Source organism: Marmota monax, unplaced genomic scaffold (assembly GCF_021218885.2).
Source record: "Marmota monax isolate L192 unplaced genomic scaffold, Marmota_monax_Labrador192_F-V1.1 WCK01_AAM20220418_F8-fsc00160, whole genome shotgun sequence".
Taxonomy (NCBI): domain Eukaryota; kingdom Metazoa; phylum Chordata; class Mammalia; order Rodentia; family Sciuridae; genus Marmota; species Marmota monax.
In genome coordinates, this window is record NW_026694183.1 from 1,431,947 (window position 1) to 1,449,118 (window position 17,172).

At 56.1% G+C, this 17,172-nt stretch overlaps 1 protein-coding gene and 1 long non-coding RNA gene across 2 annotated transcripts; one reads left to right on the forward strand and one right to left on the reverse strand.

Annotated features, from left to right (window-relative positions):
* Positions 1–8,395: 8,395 nt before the first annotated feature.
* Positions 8,396–9,798, reverse strand: LOC124107875 (uncharacterized). Its single transcript, XR_006856553.2, has 2 exons — positions 9,631–9,798; positions 8,396–8,678 (listed from the first exon to the last, which is right to left on the reverse strand). It is a non-coding gene; the product is annotated as an uncharacterized LOC124107875 (long non-coding RNA).
* Positions 9,799–9,937: 139 nt separating this feature from the next.
* On the forward strand, positions 9,938–16,696 carry Ctu1 (cytosolic thiouridylase subunit 1). Its single transcript, XM_046466155.1, has 3 exons — positions 9,938–10,037; positions 12,604–13,128; positions 16,084–16,696. Exons 2-3 carry the CDS (start codon positions 12,621–12,623, stop codon positions 16,608–16,610), a joined length of 1,035 nt encoding a protein of 344 aa, XP_046322111.1. The 5' UTR covers positions 9,938–10,037; positions 12,604–12,620; the 3' UTR covers positions 16,611–16,696.
* Positions 16,697–17,172: the final 476 nt, after the last annotated feature.

The window sequence follows — 17,172 nt, forward strand, 5'->3', positions numbered from 1 at the left end:
TCCTCTAACCAGAGCCCTTAGTGACCCCAGGGTAAAGGAGACAAGGGAGGCCATTGGGGTGAGCAGGCCACCTCTCCTGCCTCCCTCAGCAGCCACATGGTGTGACACCGTCTCTATACAGCAGACCTGGACACTGTCCCCAAGGACTCCCCACCTTGGGGACAGACAATAAGTCCACAGGCACTTGGGACATGGTGGGGTCTACCGGGCAGCATGGAGGGCTGCTCCCACCCTGGCTGGACTTTGGTCTCAGGGGACTGTGCAGAGGAGACACAGGGCTGGGTTCTCTATGGTAAAACACCAAGGATGCAGAGGGACCCAGCTGGCAGGTGGCCTGAGGGACAGAGACCCAGGCTGAGGCCTCATGAGGAGGGACTGGCCAGGAAGACAGTGGGAAGGGAAGAGGCAGATTTTAAAAGGTGCGAAACGTCTCCTCAATCACCAGCCACCAGGACGGACTCCTTCACCGCCATGCTCTCTGCTGCCTGGTTACTCCAGAGCATGTGGACCTGGGGCCTCCAGAGCTTGTTGGCTCTGCCCCCAGGAGTCCCAAGGAACAGAAGGGACAGAGCACGAAATGCCAGTGTGGACGGTCCCCCCTGGGGTGGCCAGGATTTCGTATGAGCAGCAGCATGCGCCTGAGGATAGTGATTTGCAGCTGGGGCAGGTCATGGGGGTCCGGGAGGGGGAGCCCTGTGACTCGGGTGGGTTTCCTTAAACCTTTTTCGGGGGGAGACGGGAAAGATGTGTCATGTGGGTAAATGTGCCCCCAGAACAACAGCTCCGTGATTGAGGGCCAAATGAGTGCCCTCCAGGATAGGCCGCCGGAGCACTCCAGGGCCACCGTTGTCCTGCTCCCCGTGGCCACCCCTGCTCCCCTCGGGCAGCCCTGGCCTTCCTCTGCAGTTCTCCATCTGAGCTCACCCCCTCCAACACCATGGCTTCCTCTGAGACTCTGTGCACACAGAAAGTTGGGCTGTGTTCATCCACTCAGCCCCATGGACCTGTCCATTCCATGGTATCTCCAGAACCAGCTCCCAAAACCTGGGGTGGGGTCATGCCCTGTGATGGCTGGGGTAGAGGGGGGTTCCACACGCAGCCCCTCTCACCACTCCCTGCATTACCAGTCCTTCCTGCAGCCCTCCTAGGGCCCCCGCTGCCTAGACACCCTCCCAGCAGGAGCAACTGCAGAGCCCACTGGTCAGAAGGGCAGGTCATGGCCCTTCTGTTTTACAAAGAAAAACGGAAGAACAGGAAGGAGAGACCTGGGGAAGCCACAGAGAATCTGCTTGTAAGAGAGGAACTTCTGAGAGAGCTGGAGAAGCCCTCTTGTTCCACTTCCCCAATTTCAGAAGAAGACACCCAGGTCAGAGTGGAGAGTGCTGTGCTCTGAATGCTGTGTCCCTCCAAAATGCACATGTTGACATCCTAACTGCTAAGGGGAGGGTCACAGGAGGTGGGGACTTTGGGAAGTGATTGGTCCTAGGGAGCAGAGCCCTGATGAATGAGATTAGTGTCCCTTACAGAAGGGACCCAAGGGAGCTCCTTTGCCCTTCTGCCACAGGAGGACACAAGGAGGAGGCAGGGTCAAGGAGGACACTGGCCTCCCCAGACATGGGATCTTCCAGCCCCTGGGCTGTGGGCGTCCAGCCTCCAGAACTGTGAGGAGCAAATCTCTGCTGTTCACAAGCCCCCAGTTGATGGCCTCTCCCCCACAGCCCAAGGACTCAGAAGGCAAGTGGGTCCCCTCTTGCCTCTTGTCTGGGGCAGCCACCTCATCAAACGTTGTCCAGCAGGGCTGACTGGGCTGGGGAGGAGAAGTCCCGTCCGATGGGGAGGGAAGGACTGTCAAGTCTGTCCAGGGGACAAGGAGAAGCTGCATTCATGCCACAGCCAGGTGGTGCCCATTCACACTGGGCCCTGAGGTCTGCAGCTGAGGGGTGAAGAGGACAGATCCAGTGGTTTCCTTGAGGGGCAGCAACGTCTGGTTGGGGACACACAAGTCCCCAGACAATGCCAGTGTCACAGGGCAGGTGGCTGAGATAGGCAGGTGATCTTGCTCTTCTGGAGAGGAAGGTGAACTCTCAGGGGAAACAGGCAGAGGCGACATGGTGGGGACGTCAGGCAGAACTGAGGGACATGGGTTACCCAGGGGACGCTGAGACAAAGGCAATCCTGGCTGAATTCCCCACACCTCTGAAGCCCCCTCTGCTGAAGTCCTCAGCCAGCACTGAGTCTGTGCTCCATCTGTGTCCACTCCCACTCTGCCCAGCAGGGAAAAGGGCGCTGCTCAGAGTGGGCGCTGCCTCTGCTCAGGACTGGCTCTGGCTTGGGGATGGGAGGCCTTGGGGTGCTGTCCGTGGTGCTATGAGAGTGGGTTCTGACCCAGGAGATGCCCACAGCTCTGTGGAGGAGCCTGATCAAGAGTCTGCAGTCAGGGGTCAGCACGTCAGGTGTGCCAGGGAGAGCCCAGGTCCCCCTGGAAGGGGGCACTCAGGAGGGGGACAGATCTCTGCTTCAGTCCTGTCCACCCTCAGGAATGCCCTATGGCCCACACCAGGCTGCTGGCTCTGTGCCCATTTCACCCTCCCTGCACCCCTGACTGAGAGGGGGATTGTCCTTGGCAGGGGGACGGGGCAGCTGGTGTGCAGGTGGGTGAGCAGCTGTGGGAAGCAGTCTCCAGACACAACCCAGACACCACCCACAGAACAAGGAGTTCCTTGGTCACTAGAGGGTTATTCCCATTCCCACAGCCCCTCCTCTTGGGGTGAATGGAGCCCATGGCTGCTCTGGCCCATAGAACGTGGAGGCTGAGAAGTTCTGAGACTGAGGCGGTCAGGCAGCCTCCACCCCACCCCATGGATCCCTGGGCACCTGGGCACCTGGGCCCTCTGCGGACAGAGACCCACATGGAGGGGCACCAAGATGTCACATGTCCCACCCTGACCGAGGCCACCATCTCAGTGCAGCTGCCTGAGAGAGCCCAGGGCCAACCACCACCACAGTGCCCAGCCGGGCTCCCGCCCACTCACAGCAGGGGACGTACAATCCCATGAGTCCTGGGGCTGATGGGCAGCAGTACCTGCCTGGAACAGCCGGCCACGGGGGCACAGTGAGGGAGAAGGAGGGACAGCAGCTGGGCTGCTCTTCCTGCTCACTGATCTGAGAGGACTGCTCTCAGCTGGCCACGAGGAGCCCTGTGTGAAGACCCTCTGGAGGTTTGCACTCGGTCAGCCTGGCCAGGCGGGAACTGCATTCCCAGAATCCTTTGCTCCACATGCTCCAGGCTAAAGTGGACCCAGGACCAGGCGGAAGGAGAAGCAGCCACAGGGCTGGGAGGGTCAGGAAGCTGGGCTATGACAGGGATGGGTCACAGGTCACCACGATCTGTTGGTCATCTCCCTGGTGAGACGCAATGGCTCCTAACTTCCAGGCCAGAGGGAGGGTACTGGGGACAGCCACTGGGAGCAGGGATCACTGAGTGCTGGGGCAAGCACTGGTGGCCCAGGTGGACCCAAGTGGCCGAGACTGAAATGGACAGCAACATGCAAAAAAACCATTGAAAATGTCGTCCCTAATATTTCACTTTTACCAAGACAGTGACCTAGGACCTCTGACCTGACCTCTAGGGTCCTATTCACAGGTGCCCCATCCTCCCAGGAAAGAGGGCAGGGTAAGGCCCATCTCAGAACTCAGTACTCTCAGAATCCCCAGTGCCTAGGTTAGGGTGTGTGTATGTGTGAGTGTGTGTGTGTGTGTGTGAGAGAGAGAGAGAGAGAGAGAGGAGGCAGGGGAGAGAGCCAGGCAGACACTACAGAGTCAGGCTCTTCTCTGATGCTAGAATGAAGCAGCTGAGTCTGGTGATTTATAAAGAGCAGAAGTTCATTTGCCTCATGGCTCTGGAGGCTCCACAATGAAGAGCGTGGAGCCCCATCTTCTCCCCTGGGGGGGCTCCCTGCTGTGTCATAACATGGCAGAGGGCACCACAGGGTGGGGTGGGGCAACCTCCAGCCCAGGTCTCTTCTGACAAAGCCACGAATGCCATCAGGGGTCCCCACGCCCAGGAACTCATCTAATCCTACTCAACTCCCAAAGGTCCCTATTCCTGTGGCTTTTGGACCACATTTCCCTATGTGGACTTTAGGGGACACATTTTAGTCACAGTAGATGACATAGACATACAAAGCAAGTAGGAGCCGGTCTGCATGATATCAGATATTGTCATGGACGGGATTCCTGTCCCCAAACGTCCCATGACCCCCATTCACATCTGTAACCTGAGAACCCTGGGGTGGCTGTGCCCACTGTAGGTGACACAGAGGCAGACCATTAAAGCCACAGATTTATGGGGGGACAACAAATCTAGAATGCAACAGAGCCTCAGGGTGGGGTAATCACACTACAGTGTTACCAAGGGAACGTTCAGGTGGCAGAGGACAGTCCCCTGGGATTCCCACCAGCATCTCTCCTCAGAGCACTGGGTGCTGAGGTCCCTGCCCTGCAGCCCCCCAACCCAGGCTCCCCCAAGCTCAGCGTGTGACACCTGAGAGGACTTCAGCAGAGCTCCTGAGTTGATCACGGGCTGATCAAGGTGTCGTGGGACAGGAACCTGCCTGCAGGGGAACAAGGACTTCCCATCTCTGACCCCAGCCTTCCCACATGTGAGCTCGGGCTCCTGGCCCTGCCATGGGGTGGCAGAGACCCACCCTTTCCTTCGTACTTGGAACGTCACTGAAGGTGGTGGTGCCGGGGAGAGCAGGTCTGGGACGAGTTGCAAGTTCCTGCTCAGTGTGGGGGGTGCGGCCACGGATGCTGCCCCCCTCCGTCTACAGCCAGAGTCAGGACAGAAGGTGGAGTCTGGGGTCCCTCTCCTACGTCTGTCCCCAGGAACCAGGCACTCAGTGTCCCAATCCCTGAACTCTCCCTGGGGTCCCCATTGCTCTCAGGGTCCTGGAGTCCTGGCCCCACTCCTAGGAGACATCCAGCTGGACAGTTCCTCCACTCACCCAGCCCCAGAACACAGCGTGCGTGGTGCCTGATGTCACTTTCCCAGATACAGAGCGAGGACCTGGAAATGGCTGCCAACGCCCTGCTCTTTCTGACCTGTGGTCAACCTTCTCCTTCCAACCTGACCCTGACCCCGTCTGTCTGGAGGCCCATGGAGGTGACTCGGCACACAGTGAAACTGTCCTCCCAAGACAGGGACCTGGGCAGTCCCAGGCCATGGGCGGTGCTGTCCACGGTGCTGAGCAGCGTTGGTGGGGCCTGGGCTTAAAACCCACCCAGCTCTGCAGAGGACTCAGGGCCCACGGGAGGGGACCCAGCTCAGGCCAGGAGAGTGGGCGGGAAGGTCTGGCCTGTCTGACAGGAAGGATCTGGGAACAAGCCGACCTCGTCCATGGGCTGGGATCTGGACAGCTGCCGTCCCCTTCCTGGTCCATCTTGGACTCTCCTGTTGTCCCTGCTCTTTTAGGAACACTGAGTCTCCAGGAAACCCCATGGGGCCTAAGATTGAAAATCCCAAACCTGAAGAGAGAAGGATTCAGGGAGATGGGCCATGGGCACAGAGGGGGACAACTGAGTGACAAGGGCTCATGGGTGAGGGGGCCATCTATTCCAGAGATTGATCATCATAATACCAAGAAGTGGGGTCACTCTTCCTTAGGACTGTCTTCCAGCAGGGTTCTTTAAAAGGTGCTTCTCACCAGACTTTGCTGGTGCAGTTTATGCTAATTCAACAGTTTCAGGGGATCCAGGAGAGACCAGATGGCTTCCCCCTTTCCTGAGTGTCGGTTGTGCTCTGTGACAGCCCTCCTACAGGTACAGTCTATGACACCATCAGAGCCGGTCCTGCTCCCCAGAGCCAGCAGCCCTGCTCATCCTGGTGCACTTATGTCTTCGGAGTCTGGGCATTTCTTCTCTCCGTCGTCTGGAGCCTCTGGAGATGTGGTCTGTGTCTTCTATTTTCTCTTTCTTGGTAATTATCCAGCTTTCCACGTGTCCTCCTGGTTTTGAAGAAGCGTGCTGCACATGACTGACCTCTCAGTGAGGCTGGGAATTCATGGTCTCCACCAACTCCTTAGTAACGTGCGATGACCTCATGACTTCTGCATGTCATTTTCCAGGTCTTTCTCACTTGGCAACGGGAGGACTTTCTAGAACAAATATCAGCGCCCCTCAAACCTCCATTAGACCTTGTCAGTACCCCTCCCCCCCATCATTTTCTCCTCAACAGCATCCATCAGCCCATCTCCCACCTGAGCAAAGAGGACACCAGCACGCCACCTTCCTGGAGCCCACGTCCCCAGAGGCCCAGGGAAGAGCTGGGGAAAGTAACCAAAGCTGGTTTCTGTTAAAGCTTAGGACAATGGATTTGTGCCAAAGAGGACTGACTTTCCTCCAGTGTCACTGCCTTCCCGTCACCTCCTTTCTGAACCTCCTCAAAGAAAGAGGAGAGAAATCAGAGCTGTGGGTCTGAGTGATGGGTTCCCCCTTACTATGTTCTCCTCTGGGAAACGGCTAAATGCTCCAGATTTAGGTGCTAACACGTTGATCATCGTGACAGTCTTGAGTCCTTCCTGGGAAAGGAAGACCTCTGAGCTCGCCCACACCTTTAAGAAGAGGGGGGCAACCTGCTGCGGAGGGCGGTCCCCCTGGAGTCTCTCTGTTGTGCTCGTCTTGGTGGCACCCCCAAAACCCAAGGCACTGACTTGTCTACCCACGTTCTCAGGATGTGCCTGCAGGGAGCACCCCTGGGGATGAGACAATGTCTCCCCAGGACAAGGAGCAGGCTCATCCTGCTTCCCAGAAACCACTAGGTTCTCCAGCTGGTCTGCTTTGCTTCCTGGGGGATTTCACTGAGCCAGAAGTTTCTCTGAGCTTGTTCTACCAGTAAAACTAACCAAGTCACCCTGAGAGCCACCAAATACCTGATCCCTGTTATACACTCACCATCTGGCAGGACAGGGGCACTGAAACTGACACTAAAGACAGAAAGGCAGACAGGAAAATGCTGGGGTCAGAACAAAGATCTCAGATGAGAAGTTTCTGTAAACAGTAGCATCATTTTTCTAGATTTCAAAAGCACTTACTTATCGGGAGGATATATCAAGCACCATCCTTGCTAAGGAAACTACATAAAAATTCCTTCATCCAGCATCAAATATTGGGCAAAGACTGGCCCTGGGAACGGACAGTGAGGAGTGGATGCAGATAAAGGAGAGGGGCTGTTAAGGGTTTGTCCCCTCCAGAGCCAGGCTGCACATGACAGTGTTTACAAATGGGTCATACAAGGCAGAGAATTTAGTAATGACCGCAGAGGTACCCAGGCACGGTGACACTGAAGGACGATGAGGGAACTAGGCTGAGCAGGGCTCAAGTGTCAGCTAAAGACTTGCATAGGGTGAGAGCAAGGGAGGGATGGGGCCCTTCTTAAAGAACCCCGAGTGGACGATATGAAAGACCCATGTGGGAGAGAGGGGAGTCGGGGCTGCGGAGGAGATCAGCGTGAAGCTGAGAAGAGGAAGTGAATACAACCGACCAGGAGTAGAGGCCACGGGGATGTTGGCAGAGGAAGTGAGTCACGTTCAGGAAGGGACATTCGCAAGACTCGGGTCATGGGGTGTGGTGGGTGAGAGAGACCCCAGGGACTCCTAGGGTTGTCACTGGGGAGTGGTGGCAGCTCCGTCACCAAGAGGGAAAACGTGCTCCTCTGAGGCTCCCTGCAGATGAGAAAGGACAGAAAGGAGTGAGAGCCACCAGGGGCCATGAGGGAGAAGGGAGGCCGGGCAGGTGTGGAGACTCAGAGAAGGCTCCTGGGGGGAGGAGCAGGACAAGGCCAGAGATGGACAAGAGCCTCCGGACAGGGCTTCCAAGGAAGGAGTGGGCAGCAGCTGGAGGATGAGAGGAGCTGTCCCATCTCTGTCCTCAGTCCCCAGAGGTCCTGATACAGAGCCATAAAGTGTCAAGGTCCTCAGTGCTATAACTTCTGGATCCTCAGAGAGGATAAGATTAGGAGTGAACCATCTGTGGCGCCCCAACTCCCCCCCTTTGGGTTCAGGACCCTCACATCTTCTCCCCACTCCCACTCCCCGTAACAAAACCAGAGCTACCCCAGGCCTTCAACAAGTCTGGGACCCATGCACTAGACTCCTTTCACAGACACACTTAACTACTGTGGTCTTGGAGCTTGAGTCAAGAGTAAAGGATTCCTCCTGGGGCCACCAGGGGCAACTTCTAATAAGAGAGGAACTTTGGCCACAATCCTAAATAAGAAGACTCCTGGAAGTGTCCCAAGTACTTTTCTGCATGTGGAAAAAGCTCAAAATCATCAATGCTCGCACTATGACCACCTTATTATCTACTCTGTAAAACAAATGCCACAAGACTCAATGGATCTTACACATATTTCAAATCTCATGGTTTCTCTGGGTCTGAAATCAGAGTGCAGCTTAGTCATGTCCTACAGCATAAGGTCTCTCACAGGCCCTGATTCCAATGGATGCTCTAGTCATTTGAAGGATAAGGGAAGGAGTGCCCCCAGGACGACTCTCGAGGTTGGGGAAAGGAGTCGGGTCCTGAAGCTGCTGGGTGGAGGACCAGTCAGAGACACTGATTTATTAATGACAGCAGACACACGTTCAAGGCAGAATGCAGGCCATCTTGAGGGTGAGAAGCTTCTGGAATAAAGAAAAGAATTCACGTTCAAGGGAGAGCATGGGCCATCTCCAGGGGGAAACAGCAACACCTTGGTCTGGGGTGTCCATATTTACACAGGGACAGTAGTTAGGGACTGCACTAGAGGAGGAGAGCAGGGCTGTTTCTCTGGCCCTTGTACATTGCCCTCGAGTCCATCTTTGCAGACAGGGCAGGGGCTGAGGACCTGAGTTGGTGGCCCAGGAGGGCTTGTTTGGCCAGTGGCTCATGGGTGCTTCTCTTTTGAGACTCACTATAACTTTACATTTCTGCATCCCCAAGTTCCTCCCTCAGGGCCAGTGCAGAGGCCACCTTCAGAAATGTAGATGACACTGCAAGGACCAAAGTCCCCAGGGCCACAGAATGACGGAGACCTGGCAGGGACGGGCCAGACCACTGTCCCCTCTACCAGGCATCATTTGTTTTAATGACCCTACAGAGAGCAAGGCATGATGAGGTGGAGGTGGGCAGGGCTCCAGTACAGTCTGAGGAAGGTGGCTTTATCGTGATGGCACTGGGAAGCCCTGCCAGGGTCCTCACAGGGAGAAACACTCATCCATCTGGGAACTGTGAGGGAAGATTCAGGTTCTGACGGAGATTCGAGAAAGGCGGGCCAGGGAAGCCTTTGGACCCCTCAGTTTGGGGTCTCCAGCATCTTGGGATCCCATCAAGACCTGTCTCACCCACCGTCCTCCACCCTCGAGCTCCACCCCAGGTCCAGAGGATAGTGCAAGGTCTGCTGGGGGGGGGGGGCTCAATTGCACCCACCATCGGAACTCTCTCTCCACGTTCACCTGTGCACACGCACCACTATCCCCGCCCCAACACGGGCCCACTCTGTCCCCGTCCTCCGAGACTCCGCCCCGCGTATGCGCGTTCTGCCCCGTACAAGTCCCCAGCCTCTGCACCCCCTTCACTCCTTCCCCGCAACCCCACCTCAAAGGGTGCAAATCGTAAGTTCTATAGTTTCTGTAGCCTATAGTGTCGCACAAAACCAAGAAATCAGGACAAAGCTGTTTCGCCTCAAGGGGATCCACCGGCGACAACCTTCTGTCGCAGCGACACCACAGACCACTGCGTTCCGCCCGCGCGCAGGCGCACAGGAGAAGCCGAGCAGTGCATTATGGGAATGTTAGGCAGAGCGGAAGCCCGGACTGCAAGGGTTGGTGGAAAACGTTAGTAGAGCGGCACCAGAGCCACAGGCTCCTGGGCAGACTATTGCATTCTGGGAGTCCTAGTTCCGCAATACCATGGCCTTGTGGGAGTTGTAGTCTCGGAGCCACTTCCGCACCGGGCTTAGCGTGGTAGGCGCGCGGCACTTCCAGACGTGGCGTTCTGCACTGGTGAGAGTTCCTCCCGCGGCGGCAAGGCACGCCAGCCCCACCTCCGTGTTGCGGTGCCGTGGGAGGGTTCAGGGTCTCTCTCTGGGTGTGACACTTGCCTCCGCGATTTCCAATGCCTGACTGCCAGGCCGCCCCGTCCCTCTTGTCAGGATAAGGCTTTCTTCCTGCCCCTGCCCCTGCCTCTGCCCCTGTCTCTGCCCCAGCTGGGTCCGACCGAAGGCCCCTCCTCTGCCCTGGAAGCTGTGCTGATCGGGATGGCACAGTACCCGCCCTTCTGACCAGGCTGCATTTCGGAGGCATCCTTGGGTTCTGTGGCCTGTCTGGTCACCCTTACTGTGCCCTCATCCCACAGATATTTTCTGAGCCCCAGCCCCAGGCAGTCCTCCGTCATGTCTCACAGCCTTCTCAGTGGCCTCCTGTTTCTGTCTCTGCCCCTTACACTCTTCCTCGAACCAGCCTAAGGAAACCTTTTAAGACCTGTCACATCGCATCCCTGAATAAAACTAAAACTCCACATCCTGGTTTATGAGGCTCTGCCAACTCACACAGCCTCATCTCCTGCCAGGGTCTCCCTCCCTCAGGATGTGCACACCCCTCCCCACCGGGACTGGGTGACCGTGGATTTACAGGGTGAGAGATGAGTCCAGGGTGACAGAAAGGCTGGAAGATGTCTGCTCTCAGGAGACAGAGAACCCCTCTGAGGACAGAACAGGTGGTTTGGGGCACTTAGGGGCTGAGGGTCTGAAAAGTGCACCAGTGGGGAACCTCACGGGCCATTTGCAGGCCCAGTGTGGGTAGACATCTGGGTATTTAAATCATTTTCAGAGCCCCTCACAAGGAGAGTGGGAGGAAGTGTGCGGGCAGGACCTGTGGGCAAGAAGAGGACTCCCCAAAAGAAACTTGGCAGGAGGAGCAAGTCCAGATTGTCCAACCAGGGGAGAAAAGATTTCAGCTGTGACACTTGCCTGATGGTCACAACACGAGTCCTGAGGGCTGCTAAGTGGGTTCAGTGACAGGGAAAAGAACTCTGGGCAGAGGGGGGCATGTTCCTGACACCCTTGAGAGTAGAGGCAGAGTGGCTGAAGGAGAGTGGGAGGAGGTGAGGTTAGAGAAAGGGAGCCACATGGGGTAGGGTCTCATAGGCCATCAACATTGGCTAGCGTGAGATGAGATCCACAGAAAGACACTGAGAAGGTACCGGGCAGGTCTCCACCAGACATTATGAGGAAAACAGCGTGTGCAGAGGAGGAGAGGTCGAGGAAGGGAGTCCAGGAGAGAGATGGCCCAGGCCAAGGTCCCAGCTGGGGAGATGGTGAGAAGCATGTGGCTTCTGACTCTGTCCTGAAACTGTAGTCATGCAGGATTTGCCGTATTTTGTTTGGATATCTGGTTTTGTAGGCCAAGGATGTGCCCCTGGTGCATATGAAGAAAAGGTCAGGACTTGACTTCACCGCTTTGAGCCACCAACAGGGAGAGTGACAAGAAGTGGTGAGAGAAAGCGCAGAGCAGATCTCAGATTCTGTCCTGAGCAACTGAAAGGGTGGAGCTGCCCTTTACTACAGGAGAAGCTGCTTTTCATTTCAAAGGAATCCAGGATTTAGGGTTTGAGATGCCTACTTGGTATCTCAGTGGCACTTGTCCCTGTCCTCATGGTACAGAGAGTAAATATACAATCACAATCTAATTCTGAACATTCTGATACATCCTAGAAGCAGCCTGACCTCTGAATGGTGAGAAGGCTACTGTAGTAGTCCAAGCTGGAGACCAGGGTGGCTTGTGAGGGGACTGAGCCTCTTGAGATTTTGGGGTTCTCCAGTCAAGAGAAGTGTGACTGGAGGGCTGGGGTCTTGGCTGGGTGGGGATGGATGATGCAGGAAAGGGGAGAACAGAGAGGGTCCTAGGATGGGCTGATCCATCTCTCTGTGAGGCCACAGAAGCTTGTGCACTTAAAACAGCTGCAACCCCAGCTGGTCCCCACAGAGGTGCCATCGCTGCGGCCCGTCTCTAGAGGTGACTTCTTCCTTTCAGAGGAAGTGATCAGGACCCATTCCTGGAGGCAGTATCCCGTCCCCAGTAGTGAAATCCAATTGGTCTTTCAGGTTTATCCACCTTCCCTCCAACACAGCTGCAGGCCCTGACCTCCCTCTGTCCTTGTGAGTCCTGCACCTCCTCTCAGGCACTCTGAGCAGCCCTGGAGGGCCAGCCAGTCGATGATCTCCACCGGGCCCCTCTGATCAGGGCTGTAACAGGGGAGGCTCTGCAACTGGTCCTGAAAGGCACCCCATCCCTCTAGAAGGGACACAACCTAATTCTGAGTATAACCTATCTCTCTCTTTCCCCCTGAAACCACCTCCTTTGGCCCCTTGGTCTTCTTGGTGCATATTGAGTGCAGTTCCAGAGGCAGTGGTCTCCCTTAGCTAGGAACTCAAGTGTAACTCTCCTGTCCCCAACTCTGGAAGAAGTTCCCTCCTGTGTACACCTGTGCCTAGTCCATCCCAAGCATGGACGCTGTCCAGGCAGCCCCCCACCATCCAGACTCCACACGTAACCCATTTCTCCCTTCCAGGAGAAGCCAACTCCGCGATGCCCGCCCCAACGTGCGCCTCCTGCCACACGGCTCGGGCAAACCTCCGGCGCCCGCGCTCAGGGCAGGCGCTGTGTGGTACATGCTTCTGCAATGCCTTCGAGGCCGAGGTGCTGCACACGGTGCTCGCTGGCCGCCTGCTACCACGCGGCGCTGTGGTGGCCGTGGGTGCCTCGGGTGGCAAAGACTCCACTGTGCTCGCGCATGTCCTGCGCGCACTGGCACCCCAGCTGGACATCTCACTGCACCTTGTGGCCGTGGATGAGGGCATCGGCGGCTACCGGGATGCGGCGCTGGCAGCTGTTAGGCACCAGGCAGCGCGCTGGGAGCTGCCACTCACTGTCGTGGCCTACGAAGACCTCTTTGGGGGCTGGACAATGGATGCGGTGGCCCGCAGTACAGCTGGCTCTGGCCGCAGCCGCTCCTGCTGCACCTTCTGCGGGGTCCTGCGTCGCCGAGCGCTGGAGGAAGGGGCACGCCTTGTGGGAGCCACGCACATCGTGACAGGTGAGCGCAGGCGCTAAACAAATGGTGTGGTGTGGCTGTGTGAGAAGGCACTGGGAGGGAACCAGGGCGCATGCCCAAGGAGTAGGAAAGGAGACCCTGCGCCTGACCTAAGGGGAGGAGCCAAGTAAGGATACATGTTATGCGCATGCTCCGGTTTGGGGCAGGGTATAAAAATATTTGGGTTTTAGCCACCATCTTGGCCTACACAGCTTGGCAAAGGGGTGGGTGTAGAAGTTACTTTCTGGAGATGAGATCTTTGGCTCTTTACTTTTTTGGCGGGGAGGGGGTACCAGGAATTGAACTCAGGACCACGAGCCACATCCCCAGCCCTATTTTTTGTATTTTATTTAGAGACAGGGTCTACACTGAGTTGTTTAGCACCTCACTTTTTGCTGAGACTGGGTTTAACCTCGGGATCCTCCTGTCTCAGCCTCCCAGAGCCACTGGAATTACAGGCATGTGCCACGGCGCCTGGCTCTTTACTTTTAATTGTTTCTAACATTCTTGGTCTCTCATGGTCCACTTCTCCATCCATCACTGCCTTGAAAAGTATCTCCGTCCCTTAAGGCCTTTTCTTTGTGACCTCTCCTCTCTTCCTCTACTGTTTCAGTCCCTCTCTCGTGCACTCCTTCAACGCACAGCTGCTGAGTTTGTACTACACAGCAGATCTAAATCGTAGCCACAGCAAACTCCTAAACCTCTCTGTATTTGTTTTCTCATCCCTAAGACAGGAGTATCAGTGGTACCTAATTCATGGGTTGGCTTAACAAGATGAGTTAATAGGAGTAGATGATCATAAAAGTCACTGAAGGAGATTACATGACCCATGTGTGCAGGGGACTTAGGACCTGAGGGAGAGAGTCAGGGAAGTCTCTTGAGATCTGAAGGCTCCAGGTAGAGGTGAAGGAGTCAGGGAGTGTGGGGATGTTGTTCCAGGCAGAGGAAACCACCTGTGGAGGCCAATATGAGATTCTCCCAAGAAGTCCAATGTGCCTGAAGCCCAGAGAGCAAGGGGAGGGGAGATGGAGATGGGGAAAGTCAGACCCTGGCCTCTGGACAGTGAGGAAGCCAGAGGAGGTGATGTGGCTTAGAGGAGCTCACCCTGGATTGGCAAGGAAGGGGCACGGCCAGCCAAGGGGGTCAGTAGGAGGAAGGCAGCTTCAGCCATCTACTGAGAGAAGATGGCCGTGGGAAACAGGAAGGGATCTCTCTTCTCCCCCCATGCCAGAGATGCACTCTGGGGAAGGCAGTCAGCTTCATCCCCTAATGCGTCCCTGGATCTCTCTTAGCTCTCAGCGGGAAAGGGGAAGAGTAATAATCCTTTCTACATAAGAGAGGTGTGTAAGGAAGAATGAGAAGTTGCCTTAAAATTAATTTATTAGAATCTCTCATTAATTGTGCTTGTAAAAATGTGAAGGCGTCCAGAAAAAAAAAAATCCCTCACTTGTAAGGTGATTTTTTTTCTTGCCTTTTGTTTATACACTTTATTTTCAAAGGCATTTTATAATAATTATTGTAATTACTGAGCTCTTAAGTGGGTTTGTAATGACAAGATGTGGAGCAAGTCCAGCCTCCCGTGAGTAATGAGGTTTCCAATTTTAAGTCAACAGACTCGCAGACAGTGAACATATATAGCCAGATGTAGTTTTCAGGAGCAAAGACAACTGCTGTCAAGGTCATGGGTCTTGGCAGGTCTTTGGGAAATAATTATTATTGCAAACAAATTAGAGCAAAGGTCTTGGTGGGTTTCACCATGACTACCAGGGATTTTCCACTTCAGCACGGTTGACACTTGGGGGCAGGTAACTGCTGTTTGGAGCTGTCCTGTGCATTGCAGGATCATGACAGCATCCCGACTTCCGTCCACTACATGCTAGTACTCCTCCAGCCCAAATCATGACAACTAGATGTGTTGCTAATGCTCCTGGGATGGGTGGGGTGCAGAATCACCCCTGGTTTAGAACCACTGATAAAATCTTAAACATAACTAGGCAAGATGCAGAATAGGCACAGATTTAGTTCCCATTTTATAGTGAGTGGTATGTAAACATTTCTGTCTGGTGTTTCTAAACAAAGATAAACACTGCAATCACATTGCCAAAGGCACTGTGTCAAAAACTATTAGTTTCCTGTTGCTGCTGTGACAAATGATTACAAATTCCGAGGCTCAGGCAAAACACAATTATTATCCTGCAATTCAGAAGGTTAGAGGGCCACAGGGGTCTCCCTGGGCTAAAACCAAGGCGTTATCAAAGTGCATTCCTACTGTGGGCTTCAGGGGAGACTGCATCCTCCTGCCTGTTCCACTCGTTCCCTGATTTCGGCCCTTGCTCCATCTTCACAGCCAGCAGGGACAGATCGTGTCCTCAGAGTGTCATTCTGACCCTGTTCCTGTCTTCACATCTGCTATTCTGGCTCTTCTGCCTCCCTCTTGCACTTTAAGGACCTTGGTGATCACTTGGAGCCCACCTGGATAATCCAGGGTACTCTACCTCCGCAAAGCCTGTTATCAACACCCCAGTTCATCCTGCAACTTTAATTCCCCTTTGCCCTGTCACCAAACAAGCACAGGTTCACAGAGACCCCTGGGGCGTGGGGGCGAGGGGAGCCTGCCCACCAAACAGTGCCCTGAGAATCTCCGTTAAATGGCACTTTGACTTGTTTGAATTGTTTTTGGATTATTTTTAACTAAGGCTAATAAGGCTTTTGCTGCAAAGCGCAGAAGCTCCCCATGTGACTCCCCATGTGAAAGGGCAGCTGGCTCAGGGCTGATGTGCAGCAGGAGATGGCCAACGCGGGCTTCCCAGCCTCGCTCCAGGGAGCTTGTGTGTGTTTCTTGCTGTGAACACTCCGCCTGCCCTACCTCTCCTTGGTTCCTGCCTCCCCGCGGGTTCCCAAGGTCCTGTGGCCCTCTGTGTGCTCTGCCGCCCACCTCACCTGTGCTCTCCCCCGCAGGTCACAACGCGGACGACATGGCAGAGACGGTGCTCATGAACTTCCTGCGGGGCGACGCGGGGCGGCTGGCCCGGGGCGGCGGGCTGGGCTCCCCGGGCGAGGGGGGCGCGTTGCCGCGCTGCCGGCCACTGCAGCTGGCGTCGCAGAAGGAGGTGGTGCTGTACGCGCACTTCCGCCGCCTGCACTACTTCTCCGAGGAGTGCGTCTACGCGCCCGAGGCCTTCCGCGGCCACGCTCGCGACCTGCTCAAGCGCCTGGAGGCGGCGCGGCCGTCGGCTGTGCTGGACCTGGTGCACTCTGCGGAGCGCCTGGCGCTGGCCCCGACCGCTAGGCCCCCGCGCCCCGGCGCCTGCTCCCGCTGCGGGGCGCTGGCCAGCCGCGCGCTCTGCCAGGCCTGCGCGCTCCTGGACGGCCTGAACCGCGGCCTGCCCCGCCTGGCCATCGGCAAAGGTCGCCGCGAGCTGGAAGAGGAGGCACCACGGGGTCGGCGGAGCGTCCCCGCCGCCGATGCCCTCACGGCCTTCTAGCGGCTCCAGGTCCCTCTGGGACCTGGCACCCGGGCGGGCGGGGCTCCCTGTAAATAACACTGTGAATAAACTCAGAGCTGCCTGTACCTGGCCGTCCACGTGGGTCTTAGAGGGGACAAGGACCCAGGAACCCAGTAGAAGCTGCACCCCAGAGGCCTGGGGCCAAGGGAGTGGGGGAGCAGCCTGCATTCAGAGCCACTGGGGGTCCGGGGACTGTGTGCTGAGCTCCTCTGTGGGCTCTGGCGAGCTCTGATGGCCCTCGGCCTCTGAGAGCTCCTTGCAGTGAGATGAGCAAAGTCAAGTGAAGTGACAGAAGCAGGGCCCAGTCACCATGAGGATGCCCCTCCCTTCCAATACTGTCCCTCCTTCCATCCCCGCCTCCACGCCTAGGCGCTGCAGATGGCCCAAGGTTACCCAGCTAGAAGAGTCCTCATCAGGCCCCATCAGGGTTCTCCGAGATTGAAGAAGCGCCCTCCCTGCCCTGTCTTGGTGAGAAGGGGCAGTGGGCTGCCCCAACCTTGAACGAGGAATCTTCCAATTCTGCTGAAAATGGAAACTACCC

Excerpts from the sequence above, each read along its gene's own strand:
- Ctu1 (XM_046466155.1), top strand. The coding sequence starts at position 12,621 with ATGCCCGCCCCAACGTGCGCCTCCTGCCACACGGCTCGGGCAAACCTC. Across the intron at positions 13,129-16,083 it reads AGCCACGCACATCGTGACAG|GTCACAACGCGGACGACATG; the intron begins GTGAGCGCAGGC and ends TCTCCCCCGCAG.